The sequence below is a fragment of the Brienomyrus brachyistius genome, chromosome 22, assembly GCF_023856365.1.
Source record: "Brienomyrus brachyistius isolate T26 chromosome 22, BBRACH_0.4, whole genome shotgun sequence".
Lineage (NCBI taxonomy): Eukaryota > Metazoa > Chordata > Actinopteri > Osteoglossiformes > Mormyridae > Brienomyrus > Brienomyrus brachyistius.
In genome coordinates, this window is record NC_064554.1 from 7,509,779 (window position 1) to 7,533,918 (window position 24,140).

At 44.7% G+C, this 24,140-nt stretch overlaps 1 protein-coding gene across 1 annotated transcript in view; it reads left to right on the top strand.

Moving 5' to 3' along the window:
• Positions 1 to 5,798: 5,798 nt before the first annotated feature.
• Positions 5,799 to 24,140, top strand: part of ttyh3a (tweety family member 3a) — a 52,840-nt gene continuing 34,498 nt past the window's right edge. Inside the window, exons 1-2 of the mRNA XM_048990278.1 lie at positions 5,799 to 7,089; positions 23,925 to 24,094. Of these exons, the coding sequence (XP_048846235.1) occupies positions 6,964 to 7,089; positions 23,925 to 24,094 (296 nt within the window). The 5' untranslated portion in view covers positions 5,799 to 6,963. The remainder of the gene's footprint in view (positions 7,090 to 23,924; positions 24,095 to 24,140) is intronic.

Consider the following 24,140-nt stretch of genomic DNA (forward strand, 5'->3'; position numbering starts at 1 on the left):
CATTTTAAACTGCAACTGTGATTTTTCAGTGAGTAATGGGTGATTACGACAACAGTGTCCTTTTATCCTTATTGTCCTTCTCGGTTTATATGTATGGATATTATTGTTAGATTTTTTTTAATCGGTGCTTTGTAATTTGCTTCTTTTCTTATAGGTCACGTACGTTGCTAAATATCGTGACAACATCGATTTTTTTTTTGTTCCAGAAACCTCAGTAGGTGAGGCTATTGTTTGCTTTTTGTTAGGTCACCTTAACTGCAAATAAACATATATAAGTTGGCAACATACCGTCCCACTTGATGTGTACGTAGATTTAATTTAAATATGGTGTTAAACTATAAGAACATTTAGGAGAAGTGAAAGCATAGACATTAACAGAATATGCTCGGACTGAATACCTTCACTCACGTTTTTTGGGCCAGTGATTTGTTAATACTGACGCTGAAGGATATGAATCAATAAATTCCATTTCTTTTCCGTTTAGTCCTTTCCAGCGCTACATTTCAGTTTATTTTGGGCTGATATATATCCATTGGTGTAAGAGCCCAGAATTCATTTTTATTCTTTGTGTGTATGTGTTTGTTTCCATTTTGGGAGTTTTTTTGGAATAGCCCTTGAAGTTTCAGTTCTTACTGGGAAAGACAAAATGCAAGTTTGGAGAATTGTAGTACCCACATTTCTCCACAAGATGGAGATAAATATGTACTGCAGTTGGTGAAGTGCTGTGGGAAAGGTGGGAACGTGTATCACCCAGAACCGGGGGTGTCGGAGGGGCAGGGAAACCATGACAAATGAAAGGAGACCAGCACTTTGGGGGCGGGGGGGGGGCTAAAAATCCTCCCTGCTTGGCAAAATCAACAGTGCGACTGAACACACCAACCGAAGCAGGGGGCTCAGGGTGACATTTTCTCAGGGGGGGGCTGCAATGTTTAGTCAGTTCCCTGCTCAGAACACACCTATAATAATAATAATAATAATAATAATAATAATAATAATAATAATTGCATGCACCTCAGGGACCAGGGTTCGAATTACATCCTCAGTTCTACATATGCGGAGTTTGAATGCTCTCCTTGGGGTTTCCACTGGGTATTCCAGTCCCCCCCCCCCCCCCCCCCCCACAGTCCAAAAAAATACTAAGGTGAATTACAATTTGAGAGAAGAATTGTACATATGTCACGCCCGGCTCGTCCAGTCCTCCTGTGTGCCTCGCCCTCCTGATCATCCACGTGTGCTTCCCTGATCGTACCCAGATGTTCCTTGTTATTTCGCCCCTGTCTTTTCTTTATCAGTCCATGTCTTGCCCTGCCTGGTCGTCCGTCATTGATGTCCGATGGTCCCGATCCCGTAATAAATCCCCAGTTTTCCCTGATTTTTGCCCCCTTGCCTGCTTCCTGCCAGCTTGCCTGCCCATTCGCTTACCCGATAACCCGCGATCCTGACAACATAGGTGTGACTGGTGTGTGAGTGTGCCCTGTGTTGGGTTGGTGCCCCATCTTGAGTTGTACCCTGCCTTGCACCTGTAGCCTCCAGGATAGGCTGCAGACCCCCAGCGACCCTGCATAGGACAAGTGGGTATAGAAGTTGAATGATAATAATGACAATAGTGTTTTTGCCTCTAGGGCTTAATGGCACGACAGGGCTGCTCCCATCCCTAACATTTCAGGCCTGTTCCTTTAGAAAGACTCTCCAGCTATTCCCCAAATTAGTCTTTTGAGCCCCTGAGCTCCTCACTGTGCAGCTGCCTTGGTTTCCCTAGTTACCAGATGTCTGTCTCTCGGAGCTCTGGATTCGCTACGCCTCTGGGGCACATGGCCAATCTGTCTGTTTGCCCTGGTACTCGTATCCTATTGGTCCATTCGAAACGAGGATTAGGCCAAGCTTACATCACAGACTGCTCCTGAAGGACCTGTATCTCATCTTCTGTCAGCATCACGCAAAACTGCACTCTGAGAAGTAAAAAGCAGCACTTCCCTTGAAGGTTTGAACGAAGTTGTTCTGAGATGCTTCAACACCTGGACATGTGATCTGGATGCTCTGGCCCTCAGCTTTGTAGATGAATGAAGGATGCAGCTGCAAGTTGCTTCTAATAAAACCTAAGCCACTCCTTAATGGGGTGGGGTATTAGGTTATGATTATGATTAATGTTGATGCCTGAATGTACTTCAGCAGTAAGAGAAAGCTTCCTCGTCATAGAATATTCTATAAGTAATATAGGCGATGGTGGTCTAACATTAAAATTCAATCAGTAACTTGATCTTAAATGGAGACACAGTTTGAAGTGGTCCCCTGGGGGGCATTAAAGGAAAGGTGGCTTATTTTATGAATATAAATTCTATACCTAAGAAGTGGTTATAGACGGGCGATATTATTATTTGATTATTTGTAACCAGTGTATTGTAATTTGCTTCTTTTCTTATAGTCCAAACCTGAATTTGGTGGCTTTTCTCAGAAACTTCACAGTGGGTGAGGGTATCGTGTGCTTTCTGCTATCCCGTATTCCCTTTCTAACCAGTTTCAGTTATCCTGTGCTTTCTGCTATCCTGTATTTCCTTTCTAACCAGCTTCAGTTATCATGTGCTTTCTGCTATCCTGTATTCCCTTTCTAACTAGCTCCAGTTATCCTGTGCTTTCTGCTATCCTGTATTCCCTTTCTAACCAGCTTCAGTTGTCCTGTGCTTTCTGCTATCCTGTATTCCCTTTCTAACCAGCTTCAGTTGTCCTGTGCTTTCTGCTATCCTGTATTCCCTAACTAGCTTCAGTTATCCTGTGCTTTCTGCTATCCTGTATCCCCTGTATAACTAGCTGCACTTTTTGGATATAAGGGCCAAACAGTGATGCGATTATTCAGCCACATGCATAGACCCACAACCAACCCTTAGTGCTGTGATGAAGGTGAGTTGCAATATCAAGCAAGGTTCCGTGCACCAGCAGGGGGCGATCAACATCAGACAGGCCAACAGTAACCATGGTTTCCTTGCCAGCAGCCAAAAGGAGTGTAAAGAGGGCCTGGTTGGTGGCTGATAATTGCAAGACTAAGCCGGGAATAATGTGCCAAGAAGCAGAAAAGGTAAGCATGTGTATTGGAGGTTGGCTGCCTGCAGGGCCTAGTGTCTCCTGCATGACTCTTTTTCTAGTAGCGTCTTAATTTCCCTCCTATAGAAACCTTCCTCCCTTTGGGGGTATTTCCTTGCATTCTTGTCTCTTCTGCCTCTTGTGACTTTTTGCATGTGGAGTGAGCAGTATGCCATTTGAGCTAATTCCCCCTCCTCACATTGGAGCTCCTCTTCAGGTGCTTACCCCAGGACCCGCAAATGAAGAAGATGAGGGAGTGGAAGGGGAAGATCATGCTGCTCGCCAGGGAACCAGCCGCATGGGCCCAGCGATGGGCCAGTACCTGACCTGCCCAATTCTGCCAATTCTTCCCAGGAAATTGAGTCCCCATCCCACATACCTCTCGGTAGGAACCAGTCATCATGGTAAAGGTGGGTGCTGTAAACTCGTAGGTCTAACATGTCAACCATCTCAGACCATACTTTGCCTGCCACAAGCTGCTTCATTTCATGGACTGACCAGCGGGGCCAAGATAATGCATAACAGTACAGTATTTATCAGTTAAAGTTATACTCGACATATTTAATGGTTTGCTTGTCTAGAAAGCAAGGTAGTTGAATTTCATTGAAATTCATTAACCTTTTGAACCAAAGCTGTATAACTATATGAGTATTATGTACTCTGAGTATTAGTGTGCTTTATTTGCCAGTTAGGGGTTTAATTAATTTAATTGATTAAGAAGTAGCTAGCACTGTTCCCTGATGAATCCTCCGTGTTCAGTATGGGGAGTAGGCTTGTTGCCCCTGCATTGTGGGGGTGCTCCCACCTATAACCCAGAAAAGGGTGACTGGCTGAAATGGTCACTTTAATCTGACCATGGTGGTAAACTATAACAGGTAAAAATGTATGGATTATTTGTTATTTTTAATTATTTGTGTAGTAATGTTTTGAGTAACTGGATACTACTTAATTCTACTTATAACTTAGAAAAAAAAACTTTGAGGATGTCAAAAAGTGATATTAATTATCTTTAATGCGGCATCTTAAACATTATAAATCATTTGCCAGGAAACTGAACATCATGGGGAGAATTTGAATTTAAGATTACCTCAGACAACAAGGCTGCTTTAATGATGCTGATTTGTGAGTATAATTGGAAAGACAGAGTTTTTTTCCCCCATCCGTCTTGCACAGTGCCTTTCCAGAACTGGATCATTATAAGCCTTCGAAACTACGAAGAAAACACAATAGCATAACGCACAGTACGATTTCCCTTTCAAAACTGTTACATTCCTTATGTGGTCTGTGAGAATGTGCGTTATACACTAATGTGTGGTAAAACTCATTGTTACATGACTATGTGCCTCTGGGCTGAGTCCAGCATGATTTAAATAACATCCATCCATCCATCCATTTTCCAAACCGCTTATCCTATTCGGTCGCGGGGGGTCCGGAGCCTATCCCGGAAGCAATGGGCACGAGGCAGGGAACAACCCAGGACGGGGGTCCAGCCCATCGCAGGGCACACTCACACACCATTCACTCACACATGCACACCTATGGGCAATTTAGCCTCAGCATGTTTTTGGACTGTGGGGGGAAACCGGAGTACCCGTAGGAAACCCCACGACGACATGGGGAGAACATGCAAACTCCACACACATGTGACCCAGGCGGAGACTCGAATCCGGGTCCCAGAGGTGTGAGGCAACAGTGCTAACCACTGCACCACCATGCCGACCCATAACATCTGTAACGTATTTAAATTGCAGAACAAAACTTACTAAGTTTTTATGACATTCATTTATATTTAATTACTTTGTTAATGCTTGAGTTTAAGTCATTCATATACTGTAGCAATTACAATTGATTTTAAACATACGGTTCAATGGTTCAGTAGGTGTCGCTGTCAGGGACGGATTATGGGTTGTGTGGGCCCCTGGGAAAAACATTCGCGAGGGCCCCCCCACCAGCACCACCACCACCACAATTCAAGGGCCCTTGGCAGCCAAACGCCCTCCCTATAGGGTTAGGGGCCCTTGTAGGCAGAGGATCAAAGAATGTAGGCCCTCTAATATAGACAAACGAAAATACATTGTTGATAAGCCTTGCAAATTGTTTTGGGCTAGGGGCCCCACGGGCCCCCTGCACCCCAAGGGCCCCTGGGCAGCGTCCCTGGTCGCTGTTGCAACACACCTCCAGGGGTTGGGGTTTTCATTATGGAGGCTGAATGTGCTCGCTGTTCACATGTTGTACCTCTAGGTACCCTGCTTTCCTTCCAAAGTTCAAAGAAATGCAGTCAATTAAATTATTGTCTTAAAGTTTCCCATATCTTGTACTTATGCTTAGTGTGCGGTTTAAGTTTTTCCTCACAGTCACACAATCCATCCATGCATTTTTCGTTAACACTTACTTGTGGTACTGGGGGGAAATAAATGCAACGTAATCTTAAAGCAACACTAAAGCAAACGCGACCAGAAGCTCAAACCTGTATATGCCGCAATACCAGCCTATAGTCCCGCACATTTCGTTAGGGAAAATTTCGTCTTTAAATTTCAATTCATGACTGTAGAATATACAGTAGGCCCAAGCAACAGCCCAAAGGGGGATTTTGACTAACACAGAAGGGGCATGTATAATTCCTTCACCCACACATCTTTTTCTCGCTCGAAGCCCACGTTTGCCCACCAGAGGTCAGTGCCCACACATTATTTGCTTCAGACATTATCAGCTTCCTCCTCAGTGGCTGTCTCTGTGTAGGTGGGGAACTAGTGCAGCACCAAGCTGTGGCTGCCCCATAATGTTCCCGTCGTCCTTTCCATTGTTCTTCTGGATTATGGCTGATCTGCACTAAGAGGCTCCGCTTTGAGAAATGAGGGCGCTTTCGGGCCGGGTGTGAATTTTCGAAGGTCCTAGTTTGCTGACCACCGGTGAAATCTTGGACGAGAAAGAGGCGATGTTGACAACAAAGAGGCACCGTGCAGCCCTCTATGCCCGAGTGGAGTCCGAGGCATAGGGGATGGCTGGATAAAGATCAAAACGCCTCCACGCTTCGGAAATCTTCATAAATTCAAGCGTGGATGAAGTCTAACACGTAAAGGTTTCCCGGTACGGCTCTGGATTTTATTGCCCGCCAATGCAAATCGTATATTGATGAAACATTTGAAAGGACGCGCAGTTAATTGAGCTGGACTCCAAATGCCTCGCTAGATTATTTAATTGACTAGAGGGTGGATCGCATTGCACATCAGCCGAGGCGACAGGATTCCGGTTTTTTGTTTTATTTCTACTGATTGTGTTTTTAATCGCATCTGCAGTGTGTTTATGTTAAACTAACAGGCTCTGAACATTATCGCTGGAAATTTGTGTGGTGGAAAAAAGGCGAATCGACGCAATATTTGCTGGGAGGAAATGAAAATATGCGTTGAAGGAGGCGTACGATGATTTTGGGGGTTAAACCCAAAGGGAAAGACGACGCAGTGAATTACAGCTGTATAAGGATCCCCTTGGAAAGAAAAAGGAACCGTTGTAATTTTTTTTGTTTTCTTTGGTTCTGTTAGATCAGTTAGACGTCTTAAGGGAACCATCAAATACCAAAGGCTATCTAAGGCTGGTTTTTAAATCGTTGCAAGGTGGTTAGCTTACAGTAGGATAAACACGGTGTTTTATATTGACATCGAATGTGTGTCGTTAAATAACAATACCAGTATAAACTGGTTGTCTTGAAGCTGGAGTTTCACAAAGCAGCTGATGCGATTCTATTGCACTGACCGACTAGTAAGACACCTTGGTTGAGTTACATAACTGGAGTAATTGCGTTTGAACTTTTTGAACTTCTTGGATCCGGATTAACGCCCTCGGTTCCGATCCCGATCCCGATCCACCGAGCCGGAGCTCAGCACCCAGACCATGGCAGCGGTGGTGAGCTACTCCCCGCCGTGGTGGGTCAACCTCCTCCACCGGCTCCCGCACTTCAACTTCCAGTTCGAGCGGACCAGCAATGAATTTCGTCCGCAGGATGCGGATTACCAGCAGGTAATTTCAATAGTCCTTTAACTGCAACCTTGTTGCAATATCAAGGTATAAGTAAATATCAACAATACTCAACATAAACAAGATCCCTTAAATGAATATCCGTCATTTTCAAACTGTAGAAATCGATACTTAGATATATTCCAGTTTTGAGAAGGTTGCCCGTTTCGATTGAGTGACCCATATAAGATACAGGTCAGGTGGATGTTCCGTGACTGAGACTTGTCGTCATTTTGATGTGATATTTCAAGTCTCCCATCCTTATTAATGTACATGCGTGATGAGAATTGGATTTTAAATTAAATTTCCCTTCTGTGGGTCCCAATATGTGTCGTGTGTGCTGAGAATGAAATTTAGTCTCCTTGACACTCTATCTGTAGAACCCCCATCCCCTTAAAAAGGGTGTAACTTTGGATTGGATAAACATTGGGCTGGTTGAGGTCTCCACCCATTCATCATGACAACGTGATTATTATTTATTTATTTTTATTTTATTTTATTTTTTTGGGGGGGAAGGGGGCTTGTATTGGCCGGTTCTGTTCCTTATGGGAGTTACAACCCCTCCATCCCCCCATAATTTATGCCCATGCTCCCGTTTGTTGCTTAGTTGTACTTAAGATATTGACGTGAACAGGAGCTAGGTAACGTTTTATAAAGCCCACCCCAACCTGACTGCGTTAGCTCCAGCAGAGGGGGGGGCCCCCTGTTCGACATAGTGAAGGAAGCAGATGGCTCGCAGTCGAGCGAATGCGTGAGCGGTGACCGCGTGAGTCAGCCGGACATCCCATTTGCATACATCCGCGCTGCTGCTGCCGTTTCCGTGTTTCCCTTTATGAAAACCGGCGAGGGGATGTCGCTCGAGTTCACAGGAGAGCTTCGCAGAGCTGTAAGGACGAGTGGGTGCCAAAGGCATCATCCACGCCATCTCCAGTCACAGACGGTGACCCTTCCTGGCCCCTTATGTACCCTGCAGGGAATGGGAGATTCCCTTTTGGTCGCTGTTTATTTGCACCTCCTGACCCTGTTCTCCTGACTAACCCATAGTGCTCCTTCGAGGAGGCCATCCTCGCTGCATTGCCCCGGCCAGCGTGAGCTGTTACTTCTCCATGGTTTCTGTCTGCTTTGTTGTATCCTTTGGTTCATGAAATATTGGACTTAAAAAAAGATGGAGGTCCTTCAGAGATTATCGAAGTATTTTTAGGTCTGAGAAGTCATCCAGTAGCTCATGTAAGGTGTTGGTGTGACTGGGATGAAATGTATTGGCTTTGAGATTCAACCATCCACCCTAAATAGCAGCTCATCTCATTAGGGTGATTGTGATCTCAGCAGGACCATCAGGAGCGAGGCAGGGTATGGCCTACAGACACACAGACACACACACAGACACCCCTCTATCATTGTGTGGACTCTCCATGCATTTCAATGGTTAAAACTCTGATCCCAACAATGACGATCCCTACCCAGCCAAAACCTTAACCATAAGTATCAAAACACAAGATTTTTTGGCTATTTTACCGTTTTGATTGCAGTCACATTTTTATGTAAGACTGAGATTTCCCTTGTGTGGACTGGAAAAATGTGCTCACAAGGTCAAAATAATATGTCTTTATAACCTTATGGGGACATTTGGTTCACCTGAGCTGCAGGTCTGTGGAAAGTGTGTGAAAACCGGTGCCTAGATGTTAAACATCCCAATCTCTCACACCTCTACCTGTGACACTTTCAAACTGCATTCGCTGTGCTGCTTGGCCACCTTCAGCCCTTGGTATCAAACTGCACCAATGCTGACACACACTGGTGAAGCAGTTAATCTCCAACTAATATCTTTCCCCCCCATATTGATATTTAGATTAAAAGTTTGTGCAAAGCGCTTGAAAAGCGATTCTTTATTGATTGGGTCTTTTGAAGAACGTTTTACAAGCGCTCAGGCTGTGTCTACAGGCTGTGTTATTTTAATGTAATTTGACATCACACTTTGGATAGAAATTAAGAGAAACTGTTGCTTATGTAATTGGGTCGTGTTTTGATTGTGTTTTGCGTCTGATAGACTTTTCCCTGCAGTTTTGACGCAGAAGCCCCTTTCAGTTTGTGTACGTCCCTTAGACTGTGTGGTCCTTTTATCTTTGAATGGATTTCTACTAAACGGGAAAACCTGTTAAATATCTAGAAATTGATTTAATCTTCTGCTCCTTTACTTGCTTCTACTTAACTACATTATTAACCCGAAACAGATGTTAATAGCAAAGTTGTATAGGCAGCCAGTGGCATTAATATGGATTTTAGTGTCTAATTCATAAGCACTGCTATAAAACTGTCATTACGTGATCTCATATTTTTCCATGATTCTAGTCTTATCCATGTTATTTCCATGGCAGATACTCAGTAACCTTTTTTTAGTACCTCATTTAAATGTGCAACTCAAAATTCCACTGAACTGACAGTATGCTTTGCACTGATTTGGTCTGTATGTGTCTGTGTAATATCAGAATTGTTTATTGCCTGGTACTTTTACATCTAAAGGTGTCGTGCAAATCAAGACAATATAATAGAGCACATGTATTTTAGGGTTGGTCTATCACATGGTCCTTTCCGTCTTTTCCGTCTTGCCTTGTCGTTATTTTAAATAAGTTGGTCATGTTTGCTCATTTCAAGTTCATCTTGAGTTTGAGGCGGTTCGCTCTTTTTACTGAGAGGCTCTGGTAGGGATGTCAGAAGCAGTCTTAGCAATGTGTCGTCCTCCTCTGCAAGATCTTTCCAAATCTGATAATCGGATCAGCTTATGACGTCTTGTTTTTGCATGTAGTGTCCTCAAGCAGCCATGCTTTGGGTGCAATCTTCAGTGATGGTCTTCTCGCTTATTGTGACAGTCCCCAAATGATTATCATTTCTGTTCTCAGTTCCTCTGTCAAATTTTATTTAAGTAGTATAAAGCCCATATGAGCAAATTCACTGTAAATGTTGCTCTAATTTTGGTTGTAATATCACTTGGCTAGGTTCCGCTATACACGATGGCCCTTATTCTTCATTTGTTGGTTTCTCCAACTGTGCTTGACCCCGAGAGGAAATCATTCAGGACTGTGTTGCTCCTCTGCTAGGGGCAAACTCCAAAGTCCACATTAATGAACTTGGGAATCCCAGTTCACACAAACAGTAATTGTAGCGGAGTGCTAACCTTGCCTGGTGTGTTGACCCTCTAGCTACCCACCTAAATATTGGATCTTCTGTTGCAGAGATATTTTGAGGGGATGGCTTTTTGTGTTGTGTTTTTCAATGTTTCTTTTAATGTCATCATCACACACTGAACACGTCAACTCTTTGTTCTTTAATGCTAGAAATTTTGTAGCTGAAGATTTAAGATTGTCAAAGTATTGCTTAACTTTCGCTCAACATCTCAAGCAATTCTGGGTGGGGTCCTTCAGTCACTAACCTGTCCAGGTGGGGCTTGCTCTTATCTTGTGTGAGAAACGCTAACCTTTTGCCACAGAGTGACACCCGTCGCTAACTTGTTCTTTATAGGCAGGTTTGATGAAGATGGCTGGTTTGTCAAGAAACCTGCATTACATAACGTGTGTGAAATAATTATCCGCTTTGCTGGTGCTTGTCAGGCGCCGACTCTTCGCATATGAGCTCAGAGATGTTTGAAGTCATGCGGTTGCGCATCCAGCTGTGAATTTGCTACTGTTCCGGTGTCACTAATTAAATCTGTATTCATTTTAGCATTTGTTGTTCCGATGCCGATGCTACCAGTCGGCTTGTGGCAAGATGATCAAGTCGGAGCTACTTTCAGAGCAACTTCGGAATCACTGGTGCACCATTTGACTTCTTGAATACTGGAGACCATTTGTTGGGGCTGGTGCCAAGTTCAATGGAGGGCTGCCCTTACAGGTGTGCTAGGGAGCACAAAGGCTGTCTTCTGCAGTTGCCCTTGATGCTGATCAGTCAATGAACAAACGGAGAAACCCCCCTTATGGTACACTGCTAATATGCCCCCACCCCCCAAGCCGCCTCGGCAGCCTGTCCACTGTCAGCCTGTCAGTGTCTCTGGTATATGTCAGGTGTGTCAGCTGAGCTCACTGTCCAGGAAATGCTGTCATTCGACACTTGGTCATTTCAGGGAATGCGTGATTTCTGAAATGTGTAAGGTGATTGTGGTGGGGGCCTAGGATATGGATTACATTGATTGTGCCCATCATTTGAGACACTAGATAAACTGTTAGTGTCACATCACACCTAAATAAATGCATGCAGAAATGTTGGCTTTGTTTTAGGTCACGCCCCTGTCTTCCATTTTATGATGATCAGTAATCTTCTGCTCAGCATGCAAGAGCTAAAGGTAACTTCACACAGGTTTATGCATTTGACCTATATTTCACAACTTATATTTTATAGCACAGTACCTGTAGGGTATGTGCATTGGAGATTGTCAGGAAACATATTTGTAAAAAAAAAATCTTATTTTGCACTCAAACACTGGCCAGAAATTGTATAAATGAGGCAAAACATATGATGCATTTCGTATTTGCTCAAAACAATCACTCTTGAATAGTGATTGAATCACTATTGAAAATTATTTGAAGAAGAGTTTTGCAACTGTTAGTGAATTATGCCACTTTGGAAGCTTTTACTTTTGTTGTCCGTCTGTGTTTTCTGACGATTTCTGACCCGAATTCAAGTAACTTGGGATAAGTAACACGGGCAAAAGGTGCGGGAAATAGCCTGCAGTGCTCCTCATTTCTGACAGTTATGTGCGTCAGGTTAGATTTTGAAGTCTGCTGAAGTGATCCACTCGCATCTCTGATGGATGGATTTTTCTGATCTTTTTATTTTCACTTGTACTGAATAAAGTTTGCCAGTGTAGAGCTTTTGTTTTTCAAAGTAGTGTGTGACTCATTAAAGTTGGACTAGGTTATAAATATGACTGGGGTAGCTGGGCAAAGCCCCTTCTTCCTTTTAACCAAGCGCCTCCACCCCCACTAGCCCCATTGACCGTCTGTCCTTCAAACCACTGTCATTGAAATTTTGGCCATGGTCCCTATTTCCACACTGACTTGTGCTACTTTGCATCCCCCTCCTCCCCCCCCCCTGTCTTTTTTTTTTTATTTATTTTTTAAACCAGTCCGGTTCACAGGAGCCAGGACAGAACACAAGGTTCTGCATGGCATGGGATGATAGACCCATGGTTCTGATGATGAATTATTGACCCTCCTAGCTGCACCCTTCTTCCGTATAATACAGCTGGGCATTTTTTTAAGGGTTGCATTGAGCACGGTATCAGAGCCACCTCTTTGGATCAGTCCCTGCAGCGAGTTTCTGTGGGAAACTTGACCGCTATGCAAGCTGCCAAAGGGTGTTGGGGATTAGCGAGGCGCTCAGTTGGACCAAAGTCAGCAGTGACTAGACTTGTTGACCTGAATGCATTTGCTGTGCGCAGCCAGTTTCTGGTGGTGTGGGGCGTGAACCACTGACAATCTTCACACAGCTGACAAGCAACTCCCAAAGTGATTAGGATAAGTCACCCCTCACTAGGGACACGCAAACGGCGATCTAAATATTTCGGAAAACTTTTAATTAATGAGCTCCTTAGCGCTTCCAAATAAACGGTCCGCAGTTCTGAACCTGCGTGGGTGGATGCTTTGTTGTCATGTGTTTCACGTGGTCTAACCACTGGCATCCTTACAGATATGAGAAAACGGAAAGATCTTGCACCATCTGTGATTTCAGGTAGGAACTAAAGTCATTCCTACCAATTAGAAAGCTTCGACAGATTCGTGAATCCCATGGCACTCATGAGAAGGTAAGTGTCCACTGCTTATTGACTGAAAGGAGGACAAATACTCGCTTCCAGTTAGCAAGGCAATTCCGTAAGTGGGAAATCAGTGAGTGCCGTGAAGAGGAGATTGCTGTGCCGAGGCTCCTTACTGCAGTAGACAGAGACAAAGTGACACACCAACACACTAAATCCAGTAGTTCATGGCTACTGATCTCACCTAGGTTATGAGTCATTTTCACATCTCCACAAGATCAGTGGCTCTCCTGTGATAATGGACTACATTTTTTCCTATTTTTTGATTTCTGTTGTTCCTTTTCCATCACTGTTGCTCCTTGAAACTCACAATATAAGATCTGTCTATGTCACCCCTGTAGTAAGAAGGTATGTCTCGTTCTATTTAGGATGATGAACAGAATCACGTGACGTGAGGTGGTTTGACGAAATGGAGACTGAATTCCCAGCCTGGGTTTAATGAAATGGCAGTGAGTGACGGGAAGATAAACATGGCTGGGGGGGGGCTTCAGCAGGGTATGGGGTGGTGCATTATGGTCTAATGCAGCGTTTCTCAACCTGGTCCTCGGGGGACCCCAAGACGGCTCGTGTGTTTGCTTCATCCCAGCTCCCTGCAGGACACATTTTTGCTACCTGGGAGGGAGTAGAAATATGGACCCTCTGGTGGTCGTTGAGGACCTTGTTAGGAAACGATGGTCTGATGTTTGTAACCTGGGGCTGAGAGAGGAAACGGAAAAGCCTTGGATTTAAAAAGCCTCTTATATTTTTAGTAACTAGTCACATGACTGGCTGGGCTCTTCACCCGTCTTCACCTCACCGTTGGTTGTCCACCCTATTTATTCCAGCCCCAAAGCATTTCTTGCTGAACTGCAGTTAGTGCTCATATTGCGGGGTAACATTATAATGACACAGCATTAATCTCAAAGGCAGGTTGTAGCTTATGGAATAAATTGTGGGTGAGCAAATAATTTAAAGATGGAGGCGGGACAGCTGATGGAGCCCCTCTCGGTCTTATTAGCTGGCTGTAGGCTTTAAATCGGGGGCTTGCTGAAAAGGGAATCTGTTCAGCATTATGTAACATGTTCGTTAAGCTGCTGTCGAGTTGCGAGCCGGCCCTGTCCTACGCTCGTTCTTGCTGAAGGTGTACGGCAAGCTTATGTCTGCCAGTGATTTCCATCCGCCGCCTCCCTGGTGACATGCTGAGCTCCTTGGAGGTGTAGGACATGTCCTGTGGTAACTGGCAATGATAGATGATGCCACTCAAAGTCAGCGAGATCGTGAGAATCCAATGGACATCTTTGAGTCGTTTTTGGGCACGTTTTTGTAACGGGCGGATAATCATCTCAGCACATAAGTCCCTGGGTGAAAACTTGTCAGATTTGCAAGTTAGTGCAATGGTGAGAGCTCCCCCTTGGGACTGAATTTAGCGACGCAGTTTGCCGTAAGGCCCGGTAGCTGGTCTGTGTTGCTCACTGGGGTCTCTCCCTCTGGCCTACTGGAATTTTAGGGTTTCCATACTCGTTTAATTTGATCCCTTAGCCCACGCGATTAGCTGGAGCGTCTTTCCCATTTGCTCCCAGGTTTAGCCAGATCTACTGAAATGTAGCATAGCAGTGCTGAGGTAATGGCTCCCTAACCAGCCTCTCTTGAATGTGGAAATGTCCTAAGCAGACTCGGAGACCCCCACGCATTCGCCCGCGCCTCCCCCAGAGCTCTCCGTAATAGACGCTCGGAGGTGGTATTTAATCATCACATCCTGTGTCCCACGGCATTTGACTCGCCCCCCCCCTCCCCTGCTGATCAAGCTATCAAGTCGTAGAGCTGCTCAGACATGTGTGAGCGAGTGTCGGTGCGTAATGCGTGGGAGACGCTGGCATCCACCCCCTTCGCGTTACTCACGGCTACGACGGACTCTGCGGTCTCCTTCCTGTCAGGCTGTTCTCCGCGTGGTTCATGCCTCCTCTCTCTCACTGCCGCGGTTCTGGGAGGGGTGGAGCATGCGTGTGGACACTGCTGTGCCGGATCCTCAAGGCCGTGCGTGGTGTTGGCTGCCCTGGGGGGCATCTTGGCCACACGGGGCCTGCTGTGTCGCTTTCGCTGGTGTATTTTTGTCCAAGCCGGCCGTGTGGCCGACGCCTTCCCTGCACTAGCAAGCCAGCCAGCGGCGGTCGTGTCGTCGTCCTTGTGGGATACTTTTATGTCCCAAAAAACAAAAGAAAATTGTTTTATTAGGATCTCCCTACTTCCCAAACATTAGTTTCACAAGCCAGGTTTAGCACTTAAAATAGCAAATAAGCCATGCTAGTGTTACATAATGTTAAGTATCACAGCATCCTATTTTTAATTTGTGTGTGTGTGTGTGTGTGTGTGTGTGTGTGTGTGTGTGTGTGTGTGTGTGTGTGTGTGTGTGTGTGTGTGTGTGTGTGTGTGTGTGTGTGTGTGTGATTAAAAACCTGTTAATTTTGGTCTTCGCAAGGGCAAACTCAATTTTATAAAAATGTGTGACTGTGATCGAAAAAGTAAAAGTGCCAAAAGTCTTGTACTTTTTCTTGGTTACTTATGGATAAGGTTAGGGCTGGGTGGGGGTTAATGATGTCATAGCTGGGATTAGGGTTTTCCCCCATACAAACAAATGATATGGGTACCTCATGTTTGTATTAGTGTGTCTTTCTGACTCTCAGCTGCTCAGAGCCCTTTCTTGTCGACTTGTGAGTGACATAACCGTGCATATGGATATTCCTACTAGAAACATTCACACTAAACAGTAATTTCGGCTGGCAGAGGGGTAGGTCACTCATCAGATATACACCCCAGATCAGAGAGAGCTCCTCCCAGCTCCTGGGGTCGAATGCCCTGCAGCCTTTAGTCTTAACCTTTCTACATTATTTGCATTGAGTAACATCCCTTATGTATCCAAAGAATGTGCTTTAGTCTCCATTACCCTGCTTTTCTGATCGCCTCTGAGAAGCAGGATTGTCCCTCTGGAGGCTGTTTCTTCCACATTTCTGCTCCTCCTCCCCATACATATTTGTTGCATTAGGAAAAGGGGGCTCAAATGCAACTGTAAGCCCATGCGGGAGCCTCACTTTAAGGTTTTAATTGAAAATGGCACCCCGAGGGCATTGACAGAGCAAGAGGGGGTCACAAAATGCCACCCAGGGACCTACTTTGTGTGACGGGGGCGGACGCTACTTCTGGAGTGGCCGAGATTAGGCTAATTCGGACGCTCTGGGCGGTGTGTGAGTATGGGGGAGCTGGGGGGGGCGGCAGCTTTTGCAAGCGCTTGGTCCTTCTGCAGAACAAAGCAGCTGGATGTGGTTAAAAATTCGGCCTGGAAGCTCTCCAGCGAGGGGCTTGACGGTTTGACAGCGCTGCTCTATTCTCATACTATCTCAACTCGTACGCCATCTGCCCCCCCCCCAGAGGGGTGCGTTAATCGGCCGGTGCCGTGGTGTCTGTCCTCGCCCACTGCCGTTAGGCTACACGTCCATCAGGAGAACGACCCTCTTCATTTATAGTGTAGAGCCCTCGTGTCTCTTCGTGCAGAACTTTCACCGAAAAAAGAAAGAAACAGAAAGAAATGCAGAATCTTTCATTACTGCTTAAGTGCCTAGGATGATAAATGCCATTTGACTGCATTTTCTTTATTCTCATTTTCAGGTTGGAAGTAACTTTTTGCATATTGGTTTGTTTTTAGGATAAGTGTAATTAAAGTTGAATTTATCGATGGACGGTTTGTTGAACCTCCTTGTGCTCCAAGGACAAAAGAACCTCGTTTTGCGTGCCCCCCTCCCCCCCCCCAGCCCCACCCCGTTGCCTCTTGTGTCATATTAGTTAATATTAGTTTATAGGTGTGTTCTTCGTGTGCTATAACTAAACCTGTCTTTATGTGTCCTGTGTATCACAAGTCCATCCTGGCCGAAGCTAACTCTTCATGTTACACACAAACTGATTCTGACTCCTGATAGCTATTTATCAGATGTTTGTTTTGCTAAAATTAGTTGTTTTTAGCTTTAAGGCACCTCTGTCATTAACCTTTAATTTGTGACCTGTGTCTGTTTCTAAAAGTGTCTCCGCTCAATGCATTATGGGAAATGACATGATGTCATTTACCAATGTTTTTAATGGTCAGGAATTGTGCCTTGCAGAAGCCTAATGTACAGAAGCATAATCTTTATCTATTTACGAGCTGTTGTTTTTGGATATCATTATACTGTGTCGGTCTGTCTGGAGGCTTCAGGGGCCAAGAAGGATTTGACTTATCTTTGATTTTTCCATTGAATTGCAGATAAGGACATAAGAACATAAATTTACAAACGAAAGGAGGCCATTCAACTCATCAAGCTCGTTTGAGCTGTTTGGTTAAGTTCTTCTCAGAGTTGTTAAAGTCTTATCTAGCTTTGATTTAAAGGAACCCAGGGTTTTAGCTTGTGCTACACTAACAGGAAGACTATTCCATACTCTGACTACACCCTGTGTAAAGAAGTGCTTTCTCAAATCCTGTTTAAAATGTTCTCCTGCTAATTTCCACCTATTTCCACAAGATCTTGTATTTGAACTAATATTGAAGAAACTATTTGGTTGAACAGCATCCATACCTGTTAGAATCTTATATACATGGATCATGTCCCCCCTTAGTCTCCTTTGCTCGAGGCTGAACAGATTCAGCTCAGCTAACTTCTCCTCATAAGACGTTCCTCTAAGACCAGGAATCATTCTCGTAGCCCTACGTTGAACCTCTTCCAAGGCAGCAATGTTCTTTTTAAAGTATGGTGAGCAAACCTGCACACAATATTTTAGGTGGGGTCTTACTAATGACTTATAATCTCAGCATCACCTCCCTTGACTTTTTATAACCTCATTTCCAAAAGCAACTCCGCACACCTAGAGATGTAACCCAACATCCTATTGGCCTTTTTAGTTGCTTCCTCACACTGACAGAAGTTGGACATGGAAGCATCAACATGCAACAAAGGTTTTCCCTCATAATCAGCTACCTTCATCTCAGTGGAACCTGTAAAATATCTGTACTTTACATTTCTGCTCCCTGCATGGATTACCGTACATTTGTCTACCTTAAATTTCATCTGCCAGGTATCAGCTCAATCACTAATTAAATCAAGATCAGGTTGTAGCCTCTGCGCTGCTAGTTCAGTATCTGCTACACCACCCACCTTGGTGTCGTCTGAAAATTTAACCTGTTTAACGATATTGACACCAATATATACAGTAATGTAGATTAGGAATTACAGTGGCCCTAAAATTGAACCCTGCGGTACCCCACTGTGAACGCAGGCCCACTGTGACATTGTGCCTCTAATAACTACCCGCTGCTTCCTGTCTCTTAACCAGTTTTTGATCCAAGCTGGTACAGTTCCAGCTTCCTCAAAGAACTCAAGTATATTAGTTAAACAGGACCTACCTCTCCTAAATCCATGTTGGCTATCCCTCAGAATGTTATTTGAATCCAGGTAATCTACCATTTTTCTTGGGTTATAGCTTCCATTATTTTCTTGTTATGCAAATTAAACTAATTGGCCTGTAATTTGCTGAATTACTTCCATCTCCTTTTTTGAATATGGGTGTTATGTTGGTATGGCTCCCATCAAGAGGTACCACACCAGCAGGTAAGGATTTTTGAAATAGTTGAAGGTCAGCAAATAATGTCCCTTTTAATCTTAGCTAGACTTTGTAGCACATCTGTTTTCAGTTATATAAATCATAGACGACGCAGGATTAGTAATGAGTGGGTATGTTACTCGTGTCCTCTACACTGTGCAAAACATCATTAAACTCCATTAGCTATATCAATTTCATTTTCAATTATAAGACACTGACTATCCTGCAGATTAGTGATTAGCTTTTAGATCTCTTTTGGAGTTAACATTAAAATTTCTTCCAATATTGTATCTTTAGCCTTTAATGCAACCTTCCTTTCGACATTCCTCTTAGAGAGTCTAACATTATTTTTTTTTTACTCGGTCTGTAGACTTAAATACTCCTGTTTTATTACAACATCCTTAGTTATTTTCCATTTGTGGAACAGAGACCTTTTCCTCCTGACTTTCTTCTTAATTTCTGTAGTAGTTGGTTGCAGTTTCCTAGGTTTAGTTTTGCTGGAATGATAAGGCTTTGCTTCATGAGAGCCCATAAAATTCTTCCAGGATAAGAAGTGTTTGGTTCACTACAAACTGCGATAAGGTTCTTGAGATGAGGTTAAGTCATCCTTTTTCTAAGGCAGTGTTTCCCGATCCAGTCCTCGGAGACCTGCAGACAGTTCACATTTTTGCTTCCTCCCATACAGTGCCAGCAGGGAGATGGGAGGGAGCAAAAACCCGGACTGTGCGGATTCTCACGAACAAGATTGGGAAACACTGCTATAGGGGCTACAGTATCTCATGCCAACATAGGTCCCGCTCTGCACTCAACGGAGGGATAAAGTTCATTAAGATAATACCCAGCCATTATGCTAAATTTTAACATCTGGGCCTATCCCTTTCCTGTTTAACAATGGAACTCTCGAACAGCCCCATCCTCCAACTGTGGGATGAGTGAGGGTACAGCCACAAAAAAAGAAAGAAATCGGCATCTTTGCATATGGATTAAGATCTGTATGTATGTAAACAGCCAACCCCCCCCCCCCCCCCCCCCACACACACACACACACACACACACACACACACACACACACACACACACTCTCTCACACTCCCACACTCCCTAAAGCTGATGTTACCTCCATTTCCTTCAGGGAATCTTTCGCTCAGTCACACAAAATATCTGAAGTTCTACCGCTCTGGGCTCCCGGTGTCTTCTAAAACAAGAAGGCTGGTCAGGAGGTCAGGTCGTGGACAGGATCAGCCTTCAGGGTGTGGCTGCTTGCTCTCAAGCACGCATAGGTCTGCAGGCTAACCGCTTGGTAGACATGATGCAAATAGAAGTAAAATCTCTGCAGAGACACAGGTGAGAGATTGATTTGCCTGTGGATAATTTCTCGATGGGTGACGCAAACTGGAACCATCTGTTTTCTCTGCCCCAGTGTCGTCCATCCTGGGCCAAAGCACTTCCTCAGCAGCCGACCAGAACAAGGGTTTTAAGGCGTCAAAATGTCTCTCGCCTATAATCGGTGTCGGAGCAGAATCGGAAACCTAATTTGTTTTCAGAACTGCTATTTTTGCCTCGGTGTGTTGAGGTGGTAGCGGTCCCTTTGGAGTTTGGTAGAAGGGCTCCCATGGGGCCATGCTGAAGTAGTGGCAGCTTAGTGGGCTTATTTTTCAGCGATTTTCAGCTGCATGTAAAGGAAGGAGTCGCCGGAAGGGTACATCAGGTGGGGGCGGTGTTGCTTTTGGAAATGAGGTTATTAAAACAAGAGTAGTGAATCATTTTTCTTGTACTTGAGACCTTCCTGTATTATCATAAGCTCAGTACAGGTGCATTGTTGAACAAATCTCTTTCCTGTATTATGATAATTTATAAATTCAAACGATGCCACTTTGGAGGTAGAATCCTTTGCCAAGCACTCTGAAACTTTTCTGTTACCTCTTCCCTGGTTCGTGGGTTATTGGGATTAATTCCCATTCCTCCTCACCTCCACGGCCTCGTCACTTTCCAGTCCGGGACGGTTTGGCTCTGGTGCAGGAAATGCCACTGGCTTCAGCGGCCCGATCCCTCTCTGTCGCTAGATGCTGGGGCTAGAAGTCACCTTCACCAGATAAGCCCTTTGTAAGTCTTTATTTTCTGGTTTCTGCTCTGTCTACAGAGATACGTCACCTCCTTGGTTACCGTAAAAGCCAGGCGGAGACTCTAATTCATTTCTAATTCATTTCCAAATGTACTCAAAGACAAGGTAGATCTCCTACAGCTGAATACTCAAGCTGGCCCTTCTAACTCTGGTAACGCTTGTTTATTAGCTACTGTCAAGTGGGCTTGCAGTGGTCTACAACAACGGGGAAACAAAGATGAGGACAGGCATCAGTACCGGCCCTAGTTGTTGTTGCACTTTAGGTGAGACTCCCTGCCTAAGCCCCTCCCCCCCCAGCTGTTCGAGGCAAAGTGAAATTGGCTGGCAAGTCAACGCCCCTCAGAAGCTGGTGCCCTGTGTCGCCTATCGGACTGACCAGCCCTAACGGGCACGTTAATCAAGAACCATTGTAGGAATTTGAGATTCAGCAGTTTTAAGTTGTCCTTTGATATGTAGTGCTGGAATTGCACCTTAGTTCTGATGAAAGACTTATTTAGCCACCTCTTCAAAATTGAAAACAATGTAAGCTACAATGTCGTCTTTTCCCTGTAGTCAAACAGTATGGCAGCGTGTGGGGTTCGTGATTAGATTCAGTAAGTAGGATTGTGAGTGATTTCTTCTGTAGTCTTTGCTATGGTATATTAGCTCATCCCCAGAGCTTATAAATTAAGTCGAGTGTGGTTTGTTAAAGGTTATCATGCAGTTCCCCAAGCGGCTTCCCGTCCGCCTCAGTTTTACATCGTTGGTTGGAGGAGATTTTGTTGTTCATTAGTTTTTAACACAGACTGCAGTCTGCCTTCTAAAATTAGCTGGAGGCTGAGCAGCATCAGCAAGCGGGAATTGTGCCATCCTGCGTTTCATTTTTATTCCATGTATCCTAGCAATTTTTCTGCACGTCTGGTACAAAGGGAGAGGGTTGGGGGAAGATCGGGTACAGAATTCATCAGTACTGGGTTGTTCCCTTAATGAATAGTAAACAAAGTAGTATATTTTGTCTGGCTTATTGGCAAAAAGCAAAGGCTCTAATTGTAACTGTTAATGTACAGTATCATCCAGAAAGCATAGTTGTGTGGTTCAAAATGCTGTGTTGCTGTTGATCATCGCTAGGGCTGGATTAATGCTTAGGCTAGCCCAGGCCATTTGCCCGGGGCCTTGGCAAATGTCGGTTAAATCGATGACACCTGAGTGTCCATGCCAATGCTAGCCTAGGGAACTTAATCCGGCCTTGACCATTACATTGTGTCAGTTGAAAGGAGGTGGTTTCAGAGGTGACTAAATGTGCCCGAGAAAGGTCAAAGGAACAAACAGTGGAACGGGCCGCTTGGGCGTCGCAGGTTGGGGCAGGGTCAGGTGACCTGCTTGTTCTCTCAGCTGGACCTTATTACACATTCCTTATTGGGTATCATTGTGTCTCTCGGCCCAGGAGCATGCGTCCGACCCCCTTGTCTGAACCTGCACCCCGCGGCAATCCTTTCTGCGACTCGTTTGTTTTCTTTGCCTGCATGTTTGCCTTGGGCTCAAGTTAAATCATCTGTTTTGTATGTTTGTTCCTCTCCAGCACATAAAGCCCCTGATCCAGCTGTGCCGTCCCTCTGACGCATGGCTCTGCTGTCCATCTTACCCAGAGCAGTCGTCCATAGACGTGTTGTGCATTTTAATCTTTATGTGTAGAACCATGTATTGCCCCAGGCTGGCAATAGGGCAGAGGCGTCCTGGCTGTCAGTGTCATGAGACTCTGGACTGTCGTCGTGAATGTAGATGGATAGTCCTTACCCAAAACCGCTGTCTTAATAGTTCCATGTAGTCGACTTTTCGAAAAATGTCGAAGTTAATTAATAAATAATTAATATGCTGCTCAATAAAAGCTTGTGACATCAAAATTTGCTAAATGAATCTGTTAATTACTTTTTTTCCCAAAAAAGGACGTTGAAAATGTTTTGCAGAGAGAAATCAGACTGATTCATAGTACCTTTTGCTTCCCAACTAAAAGGTCTGTTAAGGGAAATGAAACGGTGGGTCATTTTTAAGACATGGACTGTGAGAAACATCAAAAAGGTCGTACAGGGAAGCAAATGTAGGGGGGGGTCTCCACCTCCAGCACATCAAAGAATCTTGAGTTCAGAATCACTGTTCTCTCTTATGTTCTGTGTACAAATTTAATAGGTGTAATGGTAGTCTGCAGACTCTCATCATTCAGTTGGAACTGCTCAGTCTGTGGGTTCTTGCTCAGTGTAGAGACTCTCATTAGGACAGGAAGATGCTCCAGTATGCTCGTCTTCCTGAGAGCCCTCTGTAGATTGACATGGCCAACACAATGAAAGGCTTTGTTGCAATCCTTATATCCTTATAACACATGTTGACTTCCTGGTGTCCAATTATCCACTGTGTGCTGGCATTCCAAGGTTGGTCTTGGATTCTGCTTGTACAGCAGGTAGTTCCCTTTCTCTGTGGGTCTAGTCTGGGTTTATTGTTTGTAAGTTCCCTGGCATATGATGTTTGTAATGTGCTATGTGCCTCATTTTAGATCTTGATGGACAAAAAAATCTGCTGAATAAAGTGCACGTATAGAATATGATGGAAACACGCACCCTGATGAAAATCACCTCGTTTGCCGAATTAATTGGTTATTCTGAAGGTTTAGTCATCGGTCCTTGTGATCAATTTTAGATTTTAATTATCAGCCAATGACAGTCGCTTAACACCTTCTCAGCACTAAGGGGGGGGTCTGAACAAACACATCTGCCGTCTTCATCTTATTGTTTGGTCCACTGTGCTTTGACATCTACAACGACACGCTCTGGCCTGAAAATGAACGGCAAGGCTGAACTACGAGCATCGCTCAGAACTGGCATTCGGGCCTGTTTTGTACCACAGACTTTCTGCTAAATGTGAGCACTGAGGCGTGCTGGGGGGTCCTAAAAGGAGCAGTTAAATTTACAAAAACTCCTTTCAACTAATTATAGATGTGAAACATGGTTGGAAGCAAGGTTTAATGGGATAGTAAAACTTAACTGCTGTTAAAGCAAATGTGCAGTACTGCTACTAGCAAGTCAAAGTACTGTGGTCAACCCGGACAAACCATATATTTCAACGAGGCAATGACTAGCAACAGTGAATATGGTATCTGTTGCTATTCCCTTTACAACCAGTAAAAAAGTTTTTTTTGTAGTAATTGTTCTCAAGAAAAGTGCTATGAATCCATGCACCCCCTAGGGGCGCTGGTGGTTGCAGTCGAAATCCTTGTTCTGCTCTATTGTGCAACCTGCTTATAGAAGGTGTTGGGATTCCATTGTGATGTCACTTCCTGTCTCCCAGTCACTCCTGCTGCTGGGTGGCGTGGTGCTGGCCTGCCTGGCCCTCGACCTCCTCTTCCTGCTGTTCTACTCCTTCTGGCTCTGCTGCCGGCGCCAGAAGAATGAAGATCAGCCCAGCGCCGACTGCTGCTGCACAGCCTGGTGTGTCATCATCGCCACCCTGGTCTGCAGGTAACTCTTCTCCGGCCCCCTGTGGACTCCCACCAAGAGGTTGCCG